General features: G+C 41.8%; 1 protein-coding gene across 1 annotated transcript in view; it reads right to left on the bottom strand.

Moving 5' to 3' along the window:
* Positions 1-1,301: 1,301 nt before the first annotated feature.
* extl3 (exostosin-like glycosyltransferase 3) overlaps positions 1,302-23,078 on the bottom strand; it is a 38,808-nt gene continuing 17,031 nt past the window's right edge. The window contains exons 2-6 of the mRNA XM_042503842.2: positions 11,887-14,504; positions 11,026-11,153; positions 8,765-8,909; positions 7,845-7,973; positions 1,302-5,295 (exon numbers count right to left, since the gene is read on the bottom strand). Coding sequence (XP_042359776.2) covers positions 5,086-5,295; positions 7,845-7,973; positions 8,765-8,909; positions 11,026-11,153; positions 11,887-14,022 — 2,748 coding nt within the window. The 5' untranslated portion in view covers positions 14,023-14,504 and the 3' untranslated portion in view covers positions 1,302-5,085. The remainder of the gene's footprint in view (positions 5,296-7,844; positions 7,974-8,764; positions 8,910-11,025; positions 11,154-11,886; positions 14,505-23,078) is intronic.

The following is a 23,078-nucleotide window of genomic DNA, read 5'->3' as shown; positions in this document are numbered from 1 at the left end:
CCTTCGCTACCCTAGGATTTATAAATTTGCTTGTTTTCAGGCCCCCAGAAAAACTGCTCAGCTTAGCAGCAAATTTTTCCCAGTGGCCACTCACAGTATTGCAGCAAAATAAAATCCCCTTCATAACAAAAGACATAGACCACTGTTATAAAGACACTTCTGTTTAACTGTTGACAGGACACCTTGAAATGCAAACAAGGTCAATTGTGACTCTTTCTACTCAGAACTTATCCATGGTGGTTTTATTTTTGTAACATTTTCTGGGGCCAAGAAAAGAGTTTTAAAAATCAGTGACTTTATCACAATGTAATGTCTATGAGGCAGACGGGCACTCGCAGGCGGAGCACGCTGGAGGAACACAACTGCGCATGTTCAGTGGGCCGTATACTGAAGAGGTAAACCCACAATAGACAAACTTTTCTGGTGTATGTGCCAGGTGACCAACTCCACTGGAATGAATAGGTGCCTTCTTTGGTCTGCTTTCTAAGTAGTATTAAAGTCTATGCATATTTTGGCTTCATTTTAAATAGTGGAAAAAAGCGCAGACACCTCCTTCATTTTTATACGCAGTCATCGGTCAGAGCAATGAACCTCCTAGAGTCTACACTGGGTTACTGGAAACCAGTATCATCCAGGAAATAGTCCAGCCCATAACCAACACCATAAAATGACTAACTGAATTTTACACACATTATTTAAGGTTATTTATGGATTAAACAAAAATATAATGTAGTAATTGATAAGGTGCTGCTCAATTGTGGTGAAAATCCTAATCATGATTATTTTGGTCAGTATGATCATGATGACTTAAAACAATTACTCATGGTACATTTATTTAACTTTTTTTTTTTAGATAATTCTTTGGCTTTTTTTTTCTAAAACAACGATCTCCCATTAATTAAATTGGATTTTTTTACACTTTTTTTGCAAATATTGTAAAAACCGCTACGTGAAAAATCAAAGCACACCATTCCCGATCATCCTGCACATATTTTTTTCTGTATGTGGAAACAACACTGTGAGATGAGTTTCACGGTGAAATGTATACAGAAGATTAAGTATGAGGAACAGCATGTAGTACTATAAAAAAAATTCCAATCACCCAGCCCTGCCAAGTTATTGCACACTTACATGCCATTGGCATCAATATTTTCATCTAGCAGGTCAACTCGGAAAAAAAAAAAAAAAAAAAAAGACACAAAAGGTCAAACTGTATTTTTTAAGTAAAGCTTGTAAAGTCAGAGTCAAAGTGCAGCAATGTGTTTTTACAAATGGAGAAAATTACGAGGCTGTAAGTCCGATAATGTTTTAACAATGTTGAGAGTTTTTATTTCCATTAATCTGGCCTTCAATGGTATGTTTGACGCTGTCATCAGTCATCAGTCTGGCACAGCGCGAGCAGCGTTGCAGGTGGCTGGAGCCTCGCCCACAGCCGTGGATCAGACCCAGGAGCACATAGTTTCAAAACTCCTCTAACACCTAGCAGAGTGACTGCGGCCTTCCAGGGACGCTTATCCTGCTCTGAGCCAAGGAAAAACAGCTGTGCCACAGATCCTTGAGGGAGGGAGGGAAACCTGGGAGTGAAGGAGTGGGAGGTTTTGACTTCCAAAATACCAGCTGACCCTATGTATGCCTCGGGACAGGTTTAGTCAGCCAGGTAATTAGGAAGCTCCTGCAGCTCCAATAAAAGTGTTCAGGTGTGACGAGGTGAGGAGACAGGCTGGTTTTTGAAGTCTGGTGCAGCAGGAGTGCAAATTCTGATTTGTTGTAGCTGTGTTGCCATTTTAGGGCCAGTGTGATGTAGAATCTGGCTCTTCCTGTTCAGCTAAACATGCCCGATCAAATATTTTTATATTTCACTGGAGGGGCCAGAGCAGCAGCAGCAGCAGCCTGGAGCGGGCTGAGATCTGGCTTCAAAGACACTTTACTGCTCGTCCACTGACTTTTGCAGAAGCTCAGTTTATGACAGACTGTTACGGGTCGACCTTCCTAAGCACCGGGTCATCTTGACGTCTATAAAACACATTTGCCTGCCGGAGTGCTGCTCTCAGGTCAGTTAAGTCCCCCCTCAAGCATTCAGTGGCACAAGCTAGTTTTCCTTGGCATGAAATAAGCTGACGGGACCTCTTTGAGATACGGAGTAATAAACTAGTGTCTTGTCATTTTATTGAATGTGTCGTTATCAGTTTAAAAAATCTTTTTTTTAATAATATATTCAATAAATATACAGGAACCATTGACTTACGAGAGATTTTTGTTTCATAAAAGCAGAGTTAGAACCTTATTTGGGGGGAAAAAGTCCTAAATTTATCTCAATATGGTTTTTTAAAGGGATGTTTTTAGGTTGATCTTTTGTTCAGATTACAGGAATGAAGTCAAATAAATGACTTTGGATTTATAATACATGATGGGAAGGATTCTAAATAACTAAAGTACCATGCAGAGTGGATATGGGTGTACCAGACTGCATCCCTTTAGCAACCATTCACACTGTGCACCCTGCAAATTAAGCTGTAAAGCAGCAGACATCGTACCTATTTGGCAAAGAAAACATTCATCAAGCAACGGTAAAAAAACAAACAAAAACAAAGTGGAACCAATATGGCGACACTATAAAGTGACTCTTCTGTCTGAGCTAAGAACGTTTTATACAGGATGGTGACATGAACATGACGCGACATATCTGATACTTCTGTCTCAAAGCTGGCAATATATATATATATATATATATATATATATATATATATATATATATATATATATATATAAAGATATATATATATATAAAGAGAATAGTTCAAGATGTTGGCAAACATTATTTTCTCTCTGGTGGAGAGTTAGATGAGAATATCTTTTAAATATAAGGCTGACCATTACAGCCTGCGGATAGTTAGCTCAGCACAAAGACTGAAAGGAGGGAAACAGTTTGTCATTTTTACAGCTCTTACGGATTTAACGAACGAGATGTGAAAGGGAAACTTTAACGTAAACATATTTTTCCACCTGGACCCTATTTTCCCATATTTTTTTGTCTCAGTGGCTAATGCAGACAACGACTTCAGAAATTTGACTGCTGCACATCCACGAAAAGTGTTTATTTTTAGTCAATGACAGGCTCAGACCGTTATTATGAGTGTATGAAAATTTCACAGAAAAGATTCTACAGAGAAATGAAACATTTTCTTTACCTTTCACTGGTCTGTTTGTTATTGTGACCAAGTCTCGTTAGAGGAGAAGAGTCTTTCTGAAATCCCGCGAGAGGCGACTCGTGCAGGAAAAACAACAGTGGAAATGTTAATGCGAGCTGCAGAGAGGAGTGCCGGGAAGAGTTTGGCAGCTTAGCGTTATCTGTAACATTGTCAGTAAATATTAAGGTGATTCCGACATTGTGGGAAAAGTCCGCAAGATTTTCAGAAGGAGACTTCTCCTTGAGTGAGGTCACAACAACAAGACCGGCGAAAAAGGTTAAAAAAAAATGTTTTCATATGTTTTCATACACTTATAATAACAATATCAGCCTGTCAGTTGCCAAAACAAGCGCTTTTATTGGTTGTAGATTGACGGTGCGTGATTGCCTGGTTTATATTGCAGCCTGTTTTGCCTCTGTGGCTGCAGCGCTCTCTCCCAATACTGGAACATTTTTCATGAATTGTTCCCTCCAACAGGCACTTAGACACAAAAACAATGAACAATAGAGCACAGGCTCAAAAATACCAGTTTCCCTCTAAGTATTGAGCTTCAAAGGTGCTGATTTTGGTACCTTTAGACAGAGCCAGGCTAGCTGTTTCTCCTTGTTTCCTGTCATTTTGCTAGGAAGGTATATGTCTTCTCATCTAACTCTGCCTGAAAGCAAATACATGTATTTCCTAAAATGTCAAGCTATTCCCATTATACACTTTTTAAAACCATAATCCTAATATTACATTTAACTTTCTTTATAATTACAACCTCAATTAGACATCCAACCTATTTCTTTTGTTGATTTTGGCAGCTGTGATTCTTGACCTTGTTGCACTTCAGTGAGGGACATTGTAACCGTTGATTCGTTAATATTATTACATTTAAACATGACTACTTCAACCTCGGACCAATTGTACAAACATTAGTAAACACCCTATAGCATAAAAAACAGGCCATTTGAAACACTCATCAAAGATCCTGTAAGCATAACAAAATGACAAAGTGGTGGCTGGTTTTCATGACAGATTTGAGGCATTATGGTGACCGCTGCAGTGAATTCCTTCTCAAACACGTAGCACTACTAAACATGATTGGGCCAACCTGCTTTAACTCTTCAGTCAAGGTCCTGTCTGGTTTTCAGACTAACGAGTCTGTGTCTGATCTCCCACAGGCAGAGGTTCTGGAAAATGTTCGTTTGACAGAGATTTACACATTTAAACGACATTATTTAAAAAAAAAAAAAAAAAAAGACTGTTCAATAAAATACTTCTGACCATCAGTGCTTCTCTCACATACATGTACAAGAAGTACAGTACAGTTTGAAACTGTAAAATGAAAAGAAAAAAAAAAAAAAGGAGTGGCAGCCGTGTGCCGTCGCCAGTTTTGCTCTCCCAGCTGAAACTGTCAACAAGCAGCCGGGACGAGCGCGGCCTGACATCAGTCTGTCAGTGATTCGGTAACTGATAGCTCCATTGTCAGGTAGAGTTAATCGTGGGGGAAGTTTCTGTACACTGTGTACAACCATCCTCTTTCCTCAGCAGGCGGTTAAGAGGTGCAAATGACATCTGTAGTGGTTGATGATTGAGCATGATTGAAGAACATGAAGAAGGAGGAGTGACATCCACTGAAAAGGCTTATTTTGTTGGCAGTGGTGCCTTTCAGCTTCCACTCTTCAAATTTTCAGCAGAGTTGTGGATTAGACTACCGAGCCAACAGCTTTTAAGGTTAACTCATCTCTCCTCCCGGGCAAAATCCTAACCCAAAACTTTTCCTCTGTGCATTTATCTGGCAGTCCGTCCATCCGTCTTCATCACTGCTCGCAGTGGGAGCTGCTGCTCTTTTAAACACATCCAGTCCTTCTGTCCTCGTTGCTTCTGGCTCTTTGCTGGGCCGCTCAGCCCGATGCTAGATGAACTTGAAGCACTTGGTCTTGTCGTGGGGCAGACGAGTCTTAAAAAGCACAGAGTCCACGCGGAACTGCGTGTACAGCAGTGGCATGTAGCCGTACACCTTGACGAAGAAGTTGATGCACTTGTGGCGTTCGTGGAAATGCGAGTCGTCGTGTGACAGGGCCTGAGGGCAGCCGGGACAGCGGAAAGTCCAACGTGATGTTACCTAAGACAGAGAGACGGTCAGTCAGTCTGTCATTTGTGCCTGAGGTATTTAACAGCACAATCATGCTGCAGGATGAAAAAATGGTTTTCAGAATGGACCATTCTCTAAACTAGGGGTCAACAGATTATCGGCCAATATTTGGCATTTTGCAGATTATCTGTACCTGCATTTTATTCTAATGATCAGCCAATAAAATGAATTAATAAAAAAGTGTACATATTACACTCAACCAACACCAGGGAAGGCAGTCTGCAATACATGCAAAGACAGTGTCGCCATAGGAGGAACTTTTACTTAATAAAACCTCAGGGAGCTATTTTTCGTCATTTATTTTTTTCATTTAGATTTTCACTGAAGTTTGTAAATAAAGTTGCAGGGAACTTGCTGTATATGATGTTGAAAGTTTCCGTTTTGATTAAACATTTGCTGAAGACATTTTCAAGTATTTTCATTTTCATTGTAAATGCATATCGGTTCCAAATATTGCTTATCGGTCTCATTGATTACTAATAATCGGTATCAGCCCTGATAAAACAATACTGGTCAACCCCCGCTCTAAACCACAGCAATGTCCAATCATGTCTTAACAACGAGGCATCTGGTCTTTGGACTCCACGTCTTTAATTTAGCCTCTCCAAAACCAAAAACACAAAATCAAAAGCTAAGAAAGAAATTACATAATATAATAATTAGAATTAAATATGCAGTAATTGTGAGCATGTCTAGCCATCCTGTGTTTTAGCTACAGTAGAAACCGAATCTACTTCCAAGACAACAAAGCATTTGATTAGCTAACTACTCTAGTTTTTGGGGTTTAGAGGATAGCTTTTTTCATATTTGTGCACGCCCACTGCGTGGTATTTCCTCACTGAATGAAAGCCCATCCATTTTTTGCAAACGTTATCAGCTCTTCATTGGATTTGGGGAAGTTTAGACTTGAGCTATCCTCAAAAAACTTGTCATATCATGTTTGCTAAACAGCCCGGTTATTCCTCATCTTAAAAGCTTTTTCTCTTACATCTTTAAAAGTGAGAATACTGTTTGAAATATGAATAATTATAGAAGCCAAGTGGTCAAAGGTTGTTTTTCTAAATGTATTTACAAGATGTGTTTTTAAACTACTGTAGCCTAGAAAGTTAAGAAAAACAGCCTGCTAAAATTACAATTAACGGCGATGAAAACTAAACTGACTGCAGACACAAAAACAGCAACGCTGACCCTGAACCACCAGCCACTGACGTCACCATAGCTACAGCTGAAACAACTCAGCCAATGAGGTAAGCTCGTTAGTAGTGATGTTAATGTTACTAGTTAGATAATGTTACACTGTTTTATGTGAACTAACAAGTCAGCACTTTACAGTGCATTTACAGTGTGTGAGCTGCTTTAATGTTAACTTCATGTCAAAACCCTGCTGCAGCTCAAATCATATCACTGTTATCCATCTCACGGACTCTTGCTGGCTTGCTGGTGGGCACAATCTTGTTTTTTTTTTTTTTTTTAAAGTATTGCCATCACTCTTGAATAGCCACCAAATCTGCATTATATTCCATACACGTATGAAATGAAATGTGACATCTTACAGATAGGACTAACTTTTCATTGTAATACAAGAATAATGCTGTTTCTTTATTTCCATGTCTTCTAAACAGATTATCGACTGATAAGGATGCTAACTTTTTTTTTGTCTTTTAGCGGGACATCACACTTATGGCCACTAAGTGTCAGCATCAGCCTGACAAACTAATAATCAGCTAAAATTTGCATTTTAAACCAACACAGGGAGCTAGCATTAGCTTTATAAGCTTGCCAGGAACAGATAATAAAATCTGGTATTGACACTTGTCATTTCAGGTGATAAATCAGACAGTGTTATCATGTATTTGTAAACTGCAAATGTGTCCAGCAAAAGAGGACAGGGCTTAGCGAATGGTCAATAAAGAAAAGAACTAAATACTACAAAAATGTTGAAGAAAATGAAAGATATCCCTTAAATTGACAAGTGATGCAAAACCTGTGAACAATTTTGTGTTTTATCTGTCTTATTTGGGCTAAAAGAGAGCCCCTCACCCTTTAGGACTCCAAATTCAAACTTGCCCTAAATTCATTATTCACAAGGCTTATTCCTAGCAGTGAATTGCTGTCATGCAACACACTCCATCAAAGCCGTCCTTAATTCCCCTCTGAAACACCCCTGAATATTAACACGCCACTAAATCAAAAAGAACTTAAACTGGGGGCTGCAATAACATTTCTGCTCCAACTGCTTCCATGCCTTGATTGCTATAATTATTTGTCTAGCCATAAATATGCACCCCTGTAATAAATGTCCTTCCGATAAAAATCCAGTGAAAAAAAAAAAAATCAGGCGTAACGCACCAATTCGATCTTGTGTTTTTGATTTATCATTTGTGAGGAGTATTGGATATGTCAGTTTGAGTAATGGCAAGGCTAAGTGGGCAAAAATATAAATACACGGGGCCTGAGGGAGACACAAAGCTTGCGAATGCTGAGCTGAGCACGGCCGGACTGCATGCACTGTCACCGACCTTGATGGGTGGTTTGCGGGTGATGTGGGAGACCAGGAAGTTCATGGCGATGTCCTCGCAGTTTATGTATTCGTCCACCATGTCCCTGATGGCTTGGGGCATCACGTAGGAGTACAGGTAGGCGTAGTACTACAAAAATCAAACACACAGGGGAACACATGGCCACATGTTAGGGCTGCGCAATTAATCCAATAGCAGTCACTATCCTGAGTTTGGCTTCCCACCATTAAGTGAACATGATCGACTGGGATATTGACGTTTAAAATGTGTGCTCTGCTCATAGAAAAGTGTGCTGCATATTGCTTCCTAAACTAACAGCAGCCTCTACTTTAGAAGGGCTGTCATGGTGCTGCGCCGCGAAGCGACACAACTGACTTAACAAGCCACCTTAAAAAAACACCACAATCTGCAGTACGATGAACGCACGAAGGCTGGGAAGAACAGCAGCGCTAATGTTACCGTTCCCCGTCCTCGTCCAGCGTCAACTCAGACGTCCAAAATAACAGCAAAATATATAAATACACGGCGGTGGACACTTGTCCATAGAAAATGCAGTGAATTCAGGTGAAGACGAGACTTATTTTAAGGCTCAATTTCATGCAAAGGTTTGTTAATTATCAGGGATGTAGCACAATGTGAAAGTTAAAGCAGTACTGTTAATTTAATTTTGGGCAAAAAAATATTTGGTACAATTTTATTTTATTTAATTTATTTCTTGTTTTTTTTTGGGGGGGGGGGTCCCTTTGATTATGGACCAATCTCATTTTAATGTAAATACCTGTAAATAAGCAGGAATGTAGCATGGCATTAAAGTGAAAAGCTGTGCTCTATTTATTTAAGCGTCAAAGTTCAATAAAAATATTGATTATAATATGATGAATAATCATGATAAAAAATCGTGATGGGGGGGGGGGGCTGACCTTGTGGAAGAAAGCGGCTCCTGTCAGGACCATGGAGAGCTCACAGGAGTAGTTGGAGTTGTAGAGCCGGGACTGATGGTTGACGTCCCACGCATGATACCTCCCGGGGAAGCCCACGATGCGATCTCTGGCCTCACGCCACACTCTGTGAGACAAACAGTCAGCAGAATCCCTTATTTTCCATCAATAAATTATGACTTGACTGGGCAGAATTATTAAATGTTTAATAGATGACTTTTATTGCTATTTGTCACTTTTTTAAAGTCATTAGTTTCCAGGTGTCTGTCTGTGCATATGCCGCCCTTTACCATCCATCTGTTTCATTTAGTCAGCAATCTGACAACTTTTCGCCTCTTGGGAGCAATTAAGTATCCATTCTGTCTTCTATTAGTATTAGACAGTTTTTTTTTCAAGATATTTTAAAACCAACATGTCACTCTTGGCTCATACTTACACAAGCTGTAGCCCAGTCACTGTGAGAAAAGTCTTGGTTAAAGAAAACCAACTGTGTTTCAGTTTATCAGATTAGATACTTGGAATTCCTTCTGCAGACACAAAGGATGCAAGAAATCTCAAAAAGCAATCTAATGTCTCAAACGAGCTCATGAGAGACCACTTAAATGCCGAACACAGTCAGCTGCTGCGCAATGTTTCCTCTTTGGCAAGAATGAAAGTGAAGAAACATTCCTGAGTAATTCTCGAGTTTGAGATAATTCATGACAAATGACCCCCACACACACACACACACACACACACACACACACACACACACACACACACACACACACACACACACATACACACGCACACCCACACACACACACCCACACACACACACACACACACACACACACACACACACACACACACACACACACACACACTGTTCTTGCCTGCCTGGACAAGCTGATACAGCCCCAAGTTGTAGACGAGTCTGGGAGAGAAAAGGGGTGGTGCATAAAAATAACTGAACCTGCTCTTTTAATTGGTTTAAACATGGCCTTCACTTTCAGCTTATCTAAGAGCAGCATTAGCAAATGAATCATAACTACAAGGCACCGGCAGCATGTTTCCCTTTTATTTTCTCTGATTCAAGTGGTGGTTTCAGTTTCTCTAATTCAGTGTTTTCAGGAACAAGATGCTTCTGCTCTTTTTTTTTTTTGGACATTTTCACCTCTCACTGGGGATGAAGCTTTCCTTCTCTTTTACTGCATTTTTTTCAACTTACCTCAAAGCACTTCTCCTGAAAGAAGGAACACTTATATCTATGGTTGCAGCCTATTATTTCTTAAACTTTTCATTGAACTTTCTAGCTAATGCAGTGTTTCTTCTTTAGCCTACTACTTAAACAAATAAGTATCTTGTGTTTTATTTCTTCCACCCAGGAGACTTTCTTTCCAGTTTGGTTTGTTTGTGTCTGTTTTCCAGCAAGATTTTTAAAAAAAACCCTGATTGTAATGAAACTTGGTGGAAGGGTGAGCATGGGCCAAGGAAGAACTCATTACATTTTGGAGTGGATCCACTGTAGTGGCATGACGGTGTACACAGATACATGGATATTTGTCATTTTCGTTAACATTGTAAGATAGAGCATTTGGCCTTAGTGTAATAAATGCCATACATTTTAAAACCCAGTGAATGGTAGTAAGTTCAACAATGGCATAACATAGCCCTTGATACAAAATACGATGACACCATGTCACAATCCACATTCACAGATACCAGTAATCCTCTGTGGTGTAGGGTTGGGCCAGTGCAGAAATGTTCAAACCGGTCTAATATAGAGCCAAACATCAGACTGAACTGCTACACTTAATTTTACCAGTAGATGCTGCACAGTCACACACTGAGCAGCCGCTCCCGAGTGGAAAATAATGTCACTGTGTGCAAACAGCAAACCAGTAGCTGATCATCACCACCAATTGTCGCATTACATTACATTGGAGCTGTCTGTCCACACTAAATTCATTAAAGGCGTAGAGACGTAAACACTAAAAAAAAATTACATAAAATATAGCCAAAAGCAAGTAGTTGTTAATAGCGATGGCCATTTACCGGAAGATCTGTTTTCATTTTGACAGTAAAGCAAATGACTCTCTTCATCAGTGTAGAAAAATTAGGCGCTGCGAAATGGCAAATAAAATGACAGAGCTCTCTCCGGAGCCCAAAGTGCCCAAAGTGACAGTTAATTCTGTCTATAGGTTGTTACTCTTGTTAATATGAATCCCCTGAGCTTCATACATTCAGTCACCGGCACTGACCTGAACCCGAACATGATCTCATCGTGGCGGAGATGAGCATCATCGTCAATCGACAGGATGGCTTCAGTTTCCACGGCGTCCCACGGAAGGAAGCGGTTGTTGAGGCTGTTCTTCTCTGTGCGAACAACCTGCAGGTTTAAGACAATGTTTGTGGGACATTTTTTGAGTAGTGATACTTGTAAGAAATGTGACTACATACAGCAGGTCTAGGTAGTATAAAGTTGAGTACATTTTGAGTGAAGCTACACACAGCATTTTGTAATTCTACCTGACCTATGTACAGGGTTCCCATACAAAACTACTTCCATTATTTTTTAAGGAACCATAACACATTTTTGGCCAGCGTTTTCAAACATATGAGATTCATACATGGAGGGAGTGAACACAGAAGCTTGTTTAATGTTAAGTAGCACCAACGGCTCGACTAGCACTGACGAATACAGAATCTAATTCCTTAGTTACTCTTTCACAGCTTACCACTTGTTCCTGTCACAAACTAATGGTGTGAATATGAACCACATGAATATTTTATTTTTCGGGCTTAATTCAAAAGCACAAATTTTATTATTCATGGATGTCACACTTCTTCACATCTAAAGCTGCTGGTAATTTGTATGAACTCCTGCAGAGTTTCAAAGATGCGCTCATCCAAACAGCTTAATGCAATGTTCTTCAGCAAACTTTGCACCACCTCTGACACGTCGCAAATGATACAGGCTACTGCTTTGCACTTCAGAGACGGGATGAGACAGAGATATATTCCTCACAAAAGAAACCGACACCATTTGGATGATTACATGTGCATTTGCTGAATTAGAGAATTTTGTTGAATTAGGGAATTTTTTTTGAAGGAGCACTCACCACAATCGGCAAGCCGATGTCTGGCCACAGCAGGTCGTCTGAGGGAGGCTTGGGTGAGTTCCACACCACCACTACCTTGTTGAGGTATGGCAGTCCATTCAGCCTCTCCAGAGAGTTCATCAGCACCTCCTCCCTCTCATAAGTCAGCATGACCACAGTGAACTGTTCTCTGGGTACGTTCCCTCCAAGAGCTGCCTGAAACTCCTTCCCTGAGCCTCCCGTACCTCCACCAATCGGCCTGAAGCCGGTACCTGAGCCGAGGAATTTGGCCTCGGAGGGCAGCACGGGATCCAGAGGAGTGTGTGGGAACAGATGGAAAGGCCCTGGGGCCCGGTTCCATGCTCTGTAGGTGTCCGCAGCTGTGTATGTGAAGTTGCGGAGAAAGCGTGGAGAGGCGTAGGGGGGCTCCGTCTCCACAGGACCCAAATCCAGATCCCCGTTGTCAGCCAGGTTGGCATCAGTTCCTGCCAGCTTCCCTGCTTTGTGGGGAATCTCGTGTGCAGGTTCTTCTTTGATGGGTGCGGCAGGAACCTGGATGCTGGTTCTGATGCTGGCGAGGAGGGTGTTCAGAACATTCTCTGAGGTGGAGAAGTAAGTCTCCCACAGGAAGCGGCCCTGCCGCCTCATCGCCAACATGTCATTGTCTGATAGGCTGCGCAGCAGGAAGTGTAACTCTGTGACACGAGGTTTGGGGACTATAATGGCAGCTTCACTCCAACGAATGAACTGGTGGTATGGTAGTCTGGAGTGGTCGCCCAACACGACTGGAATGGTCCCTACCTCTAGAGCCTCAAAGAGCCTCATCCCACAGCCTGCCGAGGCCACCAGCTGTCCGTCCCCTGGAGCAATCACCAAGCTAAACGTTGAAGCCTTGAGCACCTCCAGCCTGTCCTCCCTCTCCCCACAGAGAGCCCACTCAGTCGGCAAACTCGGCCGTGGGTTCTTACAGGTGAACTCCACCAGCACCTGGTCCAAGTGGCTGTCCTGCACCGCTTTTAAGGTGCCGATGATGCGATCATCGTAGTCGGCAGGTGGGTCTCCTTCCATCTCCTCCTCGAAAGACTGAGGTGGCGCCTCCTGTAGGCTGCTCCTCAGTGACTCCACCCTCTCCCCCTGGAAGGTGAAGAGGTATTTCCTCTTTACAGGAACTTGAGGGGGCACTTCCAAAAAGTTTGGCTCTGAGAGGGCGTGGACCAGCGGCGACACGACCAAGTCAAAGCCCTCACGGTACTGCTGCTCCAGGAAGGTGGACTGAGCGACTGCTGCCCGTCCCGTGCTCACATTATACAGGAAGTTCTGTGTCATGGACTTTCTAGAGAGATGCACCAGTACATGATTGTGTCCATCAGATCTCCAGTAAGGGAGAGCTTTCAGCTGCTTCTCCAGCTCTGCAGGAGGTGGCAGCGGAGAGGAGGACTCCTGTAGCTCCCCTACTAGCACCAAATACAGACAGGCGATGCCGGGGTTATCCGTTATATAAATATTGCTCTTGACTGAAGCTGCAAAAGCCTGCTTCACCAACGGGTCGATATAGTCCGCCCATGGATATGAGCTTGTGTCGTACACATACACAGGAAACCCAGACGTAAGAGGGCAGCGCGCATAGTCGAAGCAGGAGCGTAGGCGGCAAGAGCGTGCAGACTTGGGTGGTGGCAGTCCTGGGTCCTCCTTGTCTGGCAGCAGCCTGACCGGCAGTGAAAGTTTGGGCTGGTTCTGGGCCATCAGTTCTTTATAGGAATGCTCTGTCTGGCTGATAACATTCTTGAGCTGCAGCAGATCCTGCTTGGCGCTGTCAATGCTGCGCTTGCAGGCCTCTATGCGCAGGTTGAGTCGGGCGATCTCCCCGTTGAGCTCCTGCCTCTTGGCCTCCAGCTGCAGCAGCTCCTCGCTGACCGACTCACGGATTCTGCACAGATCCTGCACATGTTTGGCCTCGCACAGCTCGCCGCCGGGACGTGGCCCAAAGATGCGCTTATCGGGACCCCCGGCTTCATCGATGGTAGTGAGGTAGTAGTGGGCAATGAGTGGGAAGAAGACCAGGATGAAGAAGAGCATGAAACTGAGCCAGGTGAGACGCACACGCCGTAACACCCATGGCTGGCCTCCGGCACCCACCCCACCACCGTTACGCTGCATTGTTGACTCTCTCAGTCTGCTCCCCGCCCCGCCAAGGAACTGTTGCTATGGGGATCAGCAGCAGCCATGATATGACCTTGTCAGCAAGGCAGCAGGATGGATACTAAATCATGAAAGCTGGGCTGTAGCTCTGTCCTTCTGCAAATGTCATCTGAAGCTGTTTCCCTCCTCTTAAAGAGTCCTGTGGATATTGGCTCGAGGTTCAGCCTCACCTGTATTCTAATATGTACTCTGATGTGTTAGAGCCCAAACAAACTAATGCCATCTCTATTGTGAGGTTGAGCTTTTCTTCCAAATCTATGTCAGAAAACAGTCCCACATGCGGAGAGGGGTTCCCCTCGATGGGTGATGCAGGGAGATCATGGCTGCTCACTGGTCAGTGAGAGAGCAGATTGGTGTTGTGCTCATTTTCTGGCCCCTTGTCAGGAGTTCCTCGAGAGACGGAGCTTCTGAAATCTTCTCTTTCTTGTCAAAACAGGAACCTGGCAGAAAATAACAGGAAAAAAACAATGAGTGACAATGATGAGAGAATTATCAGTAGCAAGATCAAAGTGACTACTACTGCATTTAATAGAGCATTTGAGATGGCACCCACAAACACAGTCTTAGGCTTAGTGCGCACACTGGTGTTTTGTAAAAGGGGGTTTCCCATACTCCTTTCTCATAAAGACAAAACCCAAAAAGATCTGGGTCTACACATGCGGTTACAAAAAATAAAAACACAACTGAAGCGCTTTCAATAGCATGCCAAAACGTAAGCATGAAGAGAGGAAGATGGTGGCCGATCAGCAGCCTGAAAAAAAGCCATTACTGGAGGGCTACCTGGAGCAGTGACCTCCATAACACATTTTGATCCCTCCTGTTCCTCAAGTATTTGGAAGGTTAGCTATACTTTTTATTTTTTTAGATTTTATGCTTTTGTGTCTCGCCTCAATGAGAGCAGTGGAGATAGTAAAAGCACTGAATTAACGTCTGTGTAAAAGAGACAGACAGCAGGACGGGATCATGGACAGATCAGGTGTGATGTTTTGACAACGTGTTATGTGTGCTACCAATTTAGAACGATTTAAAAAGGTGCTAGCAGCTGTTTAAAGATCATGTCCATAAATTGGGAAAACAATGAGGTTTGGGAGCTTATCCTCCAAGCAGAGAGTGAGATCAGCTGCCATATAGCAGTGATGGTAAATAATTCTTATTGTCATATTATGCCATTGTTATTTAGAAAAAACAACCCTGCTGATGTGTACGTTGTATGTTAGCGATGCACAATATTGGATCTTTGGCGATATCTGATATGCCAATAATCTCAAAGTAATTGTGGCCGATTGCAGTTGCTGATACCAATATATGCACACATGTTTTTCCACCTAATTGCAGAGAACATGAAGTCTTCCTGCAGCTGAATGAACATATTATGCCTCATATTATACTCTTATTGTGTTGGCCCACTAGTGGCACTGGGTAAACAGTACAGTATAATGCTTTTCAAAATGTACACAACCACTGGGCAAAGCAAGAAAGCTACATTAATCTATGTTACATGTAAATGATACCATATGTATTCCTTAAGTAACAACTTTTTAACAAAAACTATATAATTCCTCCCACTTGACAGCCAAAACCAGGACAAATTTGACCTATTTCAACAAATTAAACTCACATTAATAAAGCAGCATCATATCGGATTGTTACGTCGGCAGAAAAGCCATTATCTGCTGATACCGATGAAGTGCCAGTATTATCATGCATCCCTGTTATATGTCACACTACAGGCCTATGCAGTTGTGTTTAATTTCATGCCCGTCTCTTTTGCTTCCAGAACGAAGGAATGCTGGCTAAAAGCACACACCGGAACAGCGTGATGTCGCCATTGTTTGATTCGGTTTGATTTGGTCCTCTCACGTGATTGCCGCGTAAAAAGGGCTACGGTCTACACCAGTGGTTTCCATCTGGTCCAGTCACGAGGTCCAGATTTCTCCATATTAATTAGTTCAAGGTCTATATGTTATAAACTACCATTTATTCAATTTTAAATCACAAAATGTGAACAATATGTTGGTCTAGCACACAAAGAAATAAAGCAGATTGCAAGAATAAACAAAAACAGCACTTCAAAATAAAAACTCTATGCCAGAATTTTACTAAACTTCAAACTTAAACTTGTTTTTCAAACTTAACATGTTGAAAGTCACAAGAGTCACTTGTGGTCCATTCAGAATGGACCTGCAACCTACTTTTGGACCGTGACCCATCAGTTGGGTGACACGTGTCTACACCGCAACATGGAAAAATGAGTTTCTGAAAATCTTAGGCCTCAACAGTTTTAATAAAGGTTCATTATTAGTGACCAAAAATGCATTTTGCCAGTGGATGAAAGGCCAAAACGCATTAAAAATGCACACTTTCATGGGGACAAGGCCTCAATTTTATGTCGCAAAATATCTAATATTTTTCATCCAACCATAAAAACTTATGACTGGGAGCTGCAAGCTGAATTTAGTAAAGCAAACTCATTAGATACAGCCTGGATGGCCACTTTTTTTTTTCTTTTCCACAAGGACAGTCTTGTTTTGTCATTACAGAGACACAAGAGGTGAAAGGCTGCAGGCCCCTGAGGAGAGGTCCACAGTAACATTTATTTATAGTCAGGCTCTCCATAGTCAGCCATTGTAAAATGTTTCTTTATAAAGCAAGACTCTGCAGCTCATCCTTTTTTCCCCCACTGCATTATGTGCATGATTGCCTGGTCCAAGAAAAAAAATCATCAGTGCACTGTACAATACCAGGGGGTATCTTTTTCTTTCAACTGCTTCTCTTTCCAAGTCACACAGAAAGAGAAGAAAACAGTGGAGAGCCATCACCAGTAAACTACACACAGTAGGCGTGCCAGCACCACCAGCACCTCCAGCAAATCTCATTAAAGGCCTCCTCCTGCATCCCGACCTCATCACGGACTCAAATTACTGAGCATCCCTGATAACAGTCCATCTTAGAAAGTGATGTGGAATTATCTGGAGTGGCTCAGAAGAGAAAAAAGCCTTTTTCACAACCAGCTGCACTTTCTGATGCAGACTACTGTTCTCTTGCCAGTTTGATATCAAAGTCTTTAAGATGTTCCCGGGGCCGCTGGAGGTGAATTTCAAGCTGGTAATGGCTCGTGTTTCAACATAAAGATAAATGCAACAATACCCTCGAATAAATTTTACTCTTCAGCTCGTTTTCATTCTGTTAGGAAACACAACAAATGTGAGCAAAACTCAAGACCTCAGGAGCTGCAGATGTTTTTAAAAAGATAGCTCGAGGCTAAAATCCACAGCAAAAGTTAGATTGGAACCCTTGAACAGGCGTGAACGTCTCTGAAAGATTCTTACATCGCGAGCATAATCTAAATTTCAGCACAGATTGCTTCTTTCCGCAAGCAGCAGGCAACCTGCTTTCTGAGCTCTACAGCTATATCACAACACCGCGCAAGCCCCGAGGACGTCCGATGATAGGCCAAGTGCCAAACAATCCTTATCACATCCAGTGCTAAACCCACAACACTGAGCCTTGATAAAGCAGTGCAGTTCAGAGTGACACAGTCCCAGAGAGCAGAGGCGAAAAGGAACGCAGGTGGTGTTTACCTTTTGCCGACAAAACAGCTCCTCTTGATAAGGATATTATTCCCACTACTGGTGAATTCAACCCTCTGTGGTTCTGGTGCTTTCATTACTGCCTGGTTAGATCACAACGTAGACAGATACCATCTTAAAAACAAACATGGGGAAAAAGGCCATTTTTCATTCTGTCTGAGTCAAGTAATCATTTCTCCGTGCTGCCTCCATGTGATGGGCATTTCTGATGTTTAGAGATTACTTCTCCCCCGACTCTCCTGGAAAACAGCATCTTGCAACACAGCTGGCGTGTGTGTGTGTGTATGTGTGTGTGCGCCTGTCAAGGAGAGGAATGAGGAAATGTGCTAGCCAATCACGTGACAGGCACGTGATTTCATCTTGCCTAAAATGACCGACATCCTGCTTCTACTTGTCTCCTTGTAGTTGCACCTTAAACCTTACACACTATCAGGCTGCAGCAGACACTGTTTTCTGCTGAAAAAAACAAAATCAGTTGTATTGTACTTTGAACACACATATTTTTCATTTCATAGTTTTAGTTCATTAATAACACTAATGATTTTTATAATCACTTTATTTCCTGATTATTTTTTCAATTATTTAGAAAATAATGGAAAAAAAACTATAATTCACCCAAACTCAGACATCCTTACATTGTTTTGTCTCACCAAAACTCCAAAAAAAGACATAGAAAAAAAAGTGTGCTCTATAAGGAAAAGGTTGAAAAGTAAGCTTCAGCTCAAGAGCTGCCTGACATCATTGCCATTTTGCCATCGTCAGCCTGACAGAGAGACAGAATCATACACACATATTTTGATTATCTCCATGCCAACTGGTTGATGGTTAAGTCTTAAACAAGTCACAAACTAGAGATAAATGCTCATCGCATTTTCCAAGAGCTTAATTTGACACCTTTAAATGTACCAAACCCAAGAAAAATACATTCAATATACAATGATATCAAGGAGAAAAAAACGCAGAAAATCCTCAGTTTTACATTTGAGAACCCCAGAGGATACAGTCCTTGGCTATTGTTTGATATCTTGCACCAGAAAAAAAAAAAAAAGATGTATATTTCAGATCTGTTGTTGTCACCCTGAACATTTTTCTGAACTCTGTTCAAACTCTCTGACTCTATATGTAAAATCATTAGTGATACACCATGTTAAATACAAATGCCTTTTCCAGCAGCATTAAGCACAAAGCCACATGGATACTTCTGCATTTATAACACTACCACAGCAGTACAAAGTTACTGATTAAGAGTCTGTCTGGAATTTTCCAAACCCCATCATAAGCAGCAACTACAGAGCATCAGTACACAGTAGATACAGAAGTGAATGTAGAGTTTATCTTTGTCTGTAAAGCTGCAGCCACAATCAAATGAGGAAACAGAGCCATCCAGGTTAACATTAGATAAGACGCTCTGGTCCTACAAAGTAACCAAAGGTCTGTGGACTTTGGTGTAGTTAGTAAGGAACACGTACAGTAAACCCCAGGACATGTGACCCTTTGAACGCTGACCCTCATCCTGCTGCTCAGTGATGTGCCTGAGGTGCAGAGTGACCGAGTGGCGACTATCACAACAGTCTGATTAATTGCTGCATGACTGCCAGTGTCACAGGGGTAATGGCAGACAGATGTTGGCAAATGCTGTTGCTAGACCTAATCTGCAGCCAAAAAACATGCTGATTTAAAGCTCTGCCCGTGGCTGCCTCTGGGAAACACACACACACACACACACACACACACACACACACACACACACACACACACACACACACACACACACACACACAGATTGAAACTAAATCTCAATCTCTTCAGTTGTAGCTTTCTAATCTGCAGAATGTCTTCTCTCCGCTGCAGTCAGCTTAATCTGACTGCTGTCTGCATGGGAAACACACAGGAAAGCATTGATCGCTCTGGATTTACTTTGTGGGGATCAATGATAATGCCATCATTACCTACCGCTGAGCTGCAAGGCGGTTTGTTGTTAAGCACCTAAAGGGCTGACGCTACAGCCATTTTCACTTGTAGGCTTTAAGCAAACAAGGCCGTACAAGCACAAGAGTGAGTTACAAAATATATTTGCACTCAGAGAGATACTGACACGTCTGTCCCTGCCTTCACCTTAAAGCCGAGACAAACCAAGCTGACAGCGAAGAACTAGTGGCGACAAAGGCTGACTGTTGTGTCCCCTCATATTGCCTTTGTCTAGGCCAAAAAGTTGCACTTGAACAAACCATAAAGACAACAGACAATGCCCCAAACATGCACGTTCTGTGCCCATGTGAGAGGAAATCACGTTCCGAAAAAATATTGCATGTATGATAAGAACAATTTGAAATTGTTGCTAACATTTTTCAATAACCAAACTGCATTTTAAATGAGGATGAAATGTCGCTTTTATTTATAAGTCAAAGCAGATTAAGTTAGGATCTGCCCCACCACAGGTTTACATGATTACAGTAAAAAGTGCATAGAAGGCAGCAAAAAAATAATGCAATACAATAAAACAATAATAGAGATAAGGCAGGATAATAGAGATAAGGCAGAAAATGTAATGTGTGGCACTTTGCACCGTGCATTATGAACATGGCATGTTGTCCTACAAAATATGACATCTCAAGAAATAACGAATAACATTTATTTACTGTGTTTATCTGTGTATTTAATGTCCGGAGTGTGCATTCAAACTGACAAAAACACATACGCCCAGGCTAGTCCATCCACCCAAAAACACATCTCTCATTCAGCCGAGCAAGACGACGCACAGCCTGCACGCGTGTGTGTGTGAGGCTAGGTCACACATGATATACAATCCAGCCCCTTTTCAGAAGGCTGAATCCTGCAGCACGTTCAAATCAAGTGTTCTGTAGTCTTCTCAGGGGAGAGGAGAAGCTAAAGCACAGCCGCCTCACCGATGACCCAGATAAAAAACCTTTTGCTTCACATGGCGAGCACTGAGCAAGCAATGACTTAGTCAGCAAATTGCTGGTTAGGCCTATGAATAACGCAGACTGCATTAGTCTAGCGGTCTGTTCATTTGATTTATAGGTATGGAAACTGACGAGATGCATTTAACACCGGCTTTAATATCAATCAAGATCAAGTTCTTGGCTCATGCCGAGTCAGAGAGCGTGAAAGCATGTAATGTTTGCAGGCACTCAGAGATGCATCATGTTGTGATTAATACCAAGCAGGCAGGTCTGGAAGAAAGTCTTCATCTGAAGTGAAAAGAATAACAGCAGCAGGTGCTGAGCTCAGAGTCTGAATGAAGAAGTGGGACGCTGCTTCCAAGTTCCCAGACATTTGCGGGCAAGCGCTTGTATAAATGTTTGAACAGTCTCTCTGTACACTGGCTTTCTGAGACAGTCCTGAAATTCCTCTATGAAGAAACAGGAAACGCAGACAGAGCTGACATCCAACTATAACAGGTTTTTACTTGACCACAATCAACTCAACTCAAGGGTCGCATCTGATGTGGGGAAGTCGGGGAAAATGCAGCTGGAGCCACTTGTGCTGAAGTTTTTGAGGAGTGACATATAGAGTGAAGGTGTTTGTTTTTTTCCCCGCCTGTCTATGAAGCATCTGACTGAGCTTTTGACAGATAGTGAGACGAACCGAGGGATTTCTGGGCCGACAGAAAGATCACACAGCTTGTATTTTTAATAAGGCCCCGGATAGCAAGGCTCCAAGAGGTAGCGACTGCAAGGATGTGTGGATGTTAAGAAGATGGATCTTTGATTTTTCTTTTAATGTCTCAAGAAGAAAAAGCTAACTTCTAATGATAAGAATGACAGTGATTTTCCACTTCAAATGCTCTCTTCCACTGCTTTATGCATGACTCACTGCTAAATCAATCTGAAAATAAATAATATAACAAGAGAAACTGTCATAAAGCCATTCGTAATTTGTCAGACAGCCTCCTTCATAATCAATTAGTCTGGCTGGACTTCTGGTCCAAAGTGCAAACACCAAATCTTCACTTTTATTTAAATGGAAAAACGACTAAAAGTCTATCACCATGATAGCAGTTCTGTGACACTGTGGGCAGAACGGTGCTTTTAGCGAGGGCTGCAACAAACAGTTATTTCCATTGGCAATTCGTCTCTCAGTTGTTTTCTTGATTAATCAGTTAGTTGTTGTTAGTTGTCTGTAAAATGATGAAAAATAAGAAAGGATGTCAATCGCTCTTTACCAAAGTCACGATAACATTTATAGCATATAATGGCCATTTATTGGGTAGTTGTTGACATGTCAGTCTTGACCAAACTGGTGGACTGACCACACGGCCGACATCGCCAGAACAATGCCGCTAACATTTCACCTTTCATTCATGTGTCAATCAAACAAAACAGCTGTGCCTCTAAAGTCAGCTTCTTAGCACTTCCATGGCAACAGCAGGGAGGTTATATGTACGGGAGGGCCGGGACCACTTATTGTAAATGCAGTGAAATCAATAGAAAAATGAAATGTTTTTTCTTTCTTTATTAGAAGTGCTGGGGGCATTGAGATTGTTTTTCAATAGTTCCTTTTTTTACCTTTTCTAATGGATTGTTTGTGTTTGTCAAGGGTGTGAATCAGCATACAGTCATAAATTGTCTTATTAATCACTCCATTCTGTCCCTAACGTGGAGCTGCACAAGAGCTGTCGATTATTTGACTGACAGAAGGTAAATTGTCATTTTCTTCCAAGAAAATGACAATTTACACTTCCTCCTGCTTCTGCTAATGTGTTGATTTGCTGCTCTGTTTTATATCTAACTACCTTTGGGTCTCAAAGTGTTGGTTGGACAAAACAAGAAGATTTTACCTCAGGCTTTAGGCAATTAAAACAGGCATTTTTCACCATTTTCAGACACTTCTGTAGTGTCCGTTAAGAATGCGCATAATCAAAACAGGCCCACTTCTTGGTCTGAGGTATTGCTGCTTACAGTTTTCTTGATACCAACTTGACAGTTGACACTGTGCTTCCTTAGATCCTGAGAGGTACACTGGACCCCAAACAGTGACAAATTTATTATGTTTAGATATGAGAAATATTGAATTATGTTGCTATCCTAATTCACTGAACCCTGAAATAAGACAAAAAATGTTTTTCACACTGCACTTTAAGTTGAAATTTGAATGGAGTACTGCGTGGTATTTATAGTTTTATTATCAAATGAATATTTTTACTTTAGAAAAAAAAGCTTGAAGTGGATACTTCTTCGGCAGCAAATAGCCAACCAACATTCCAGGTTAAAGGAAGGGTGGAAAGTAAAGACAGAGCATTTGCCTGCGGCCTCCAAATCACTAAATCTGCCTCTAAAAAACATATTCAAATCACAACTACTTAAAGTCAGTATTAGTCTACAGCTTTAACCACAGTAGAGCATGGATTTATTTAGTGGAGCTACTTTGCCAGCGCTGTGTGCTTATTTATTAAAAGTTTAT

The sequence above is a fragment of the Plectropomus leopardus genome, chromosome 16 (genome assembly GCF_026936395.1).
Source record: "Plectropomus leopardus strain MGB_pleo_1.0 chromosome 16, ASM2693639v1, whole genome shotgun sequence".
In the NCBI taxonomy this organism is placed as follows: domain Eukaryota; kingdom Metazoa; phylum Chordata; class Actinopteri; order Perciformes; family Serranidae; genus Plectropomus; species Plectropomus leopardus.
Note: the sequence above shows the minus strand (reverse complement) of the source record. Positions and strands in the feature narration are given on the sequence as shown.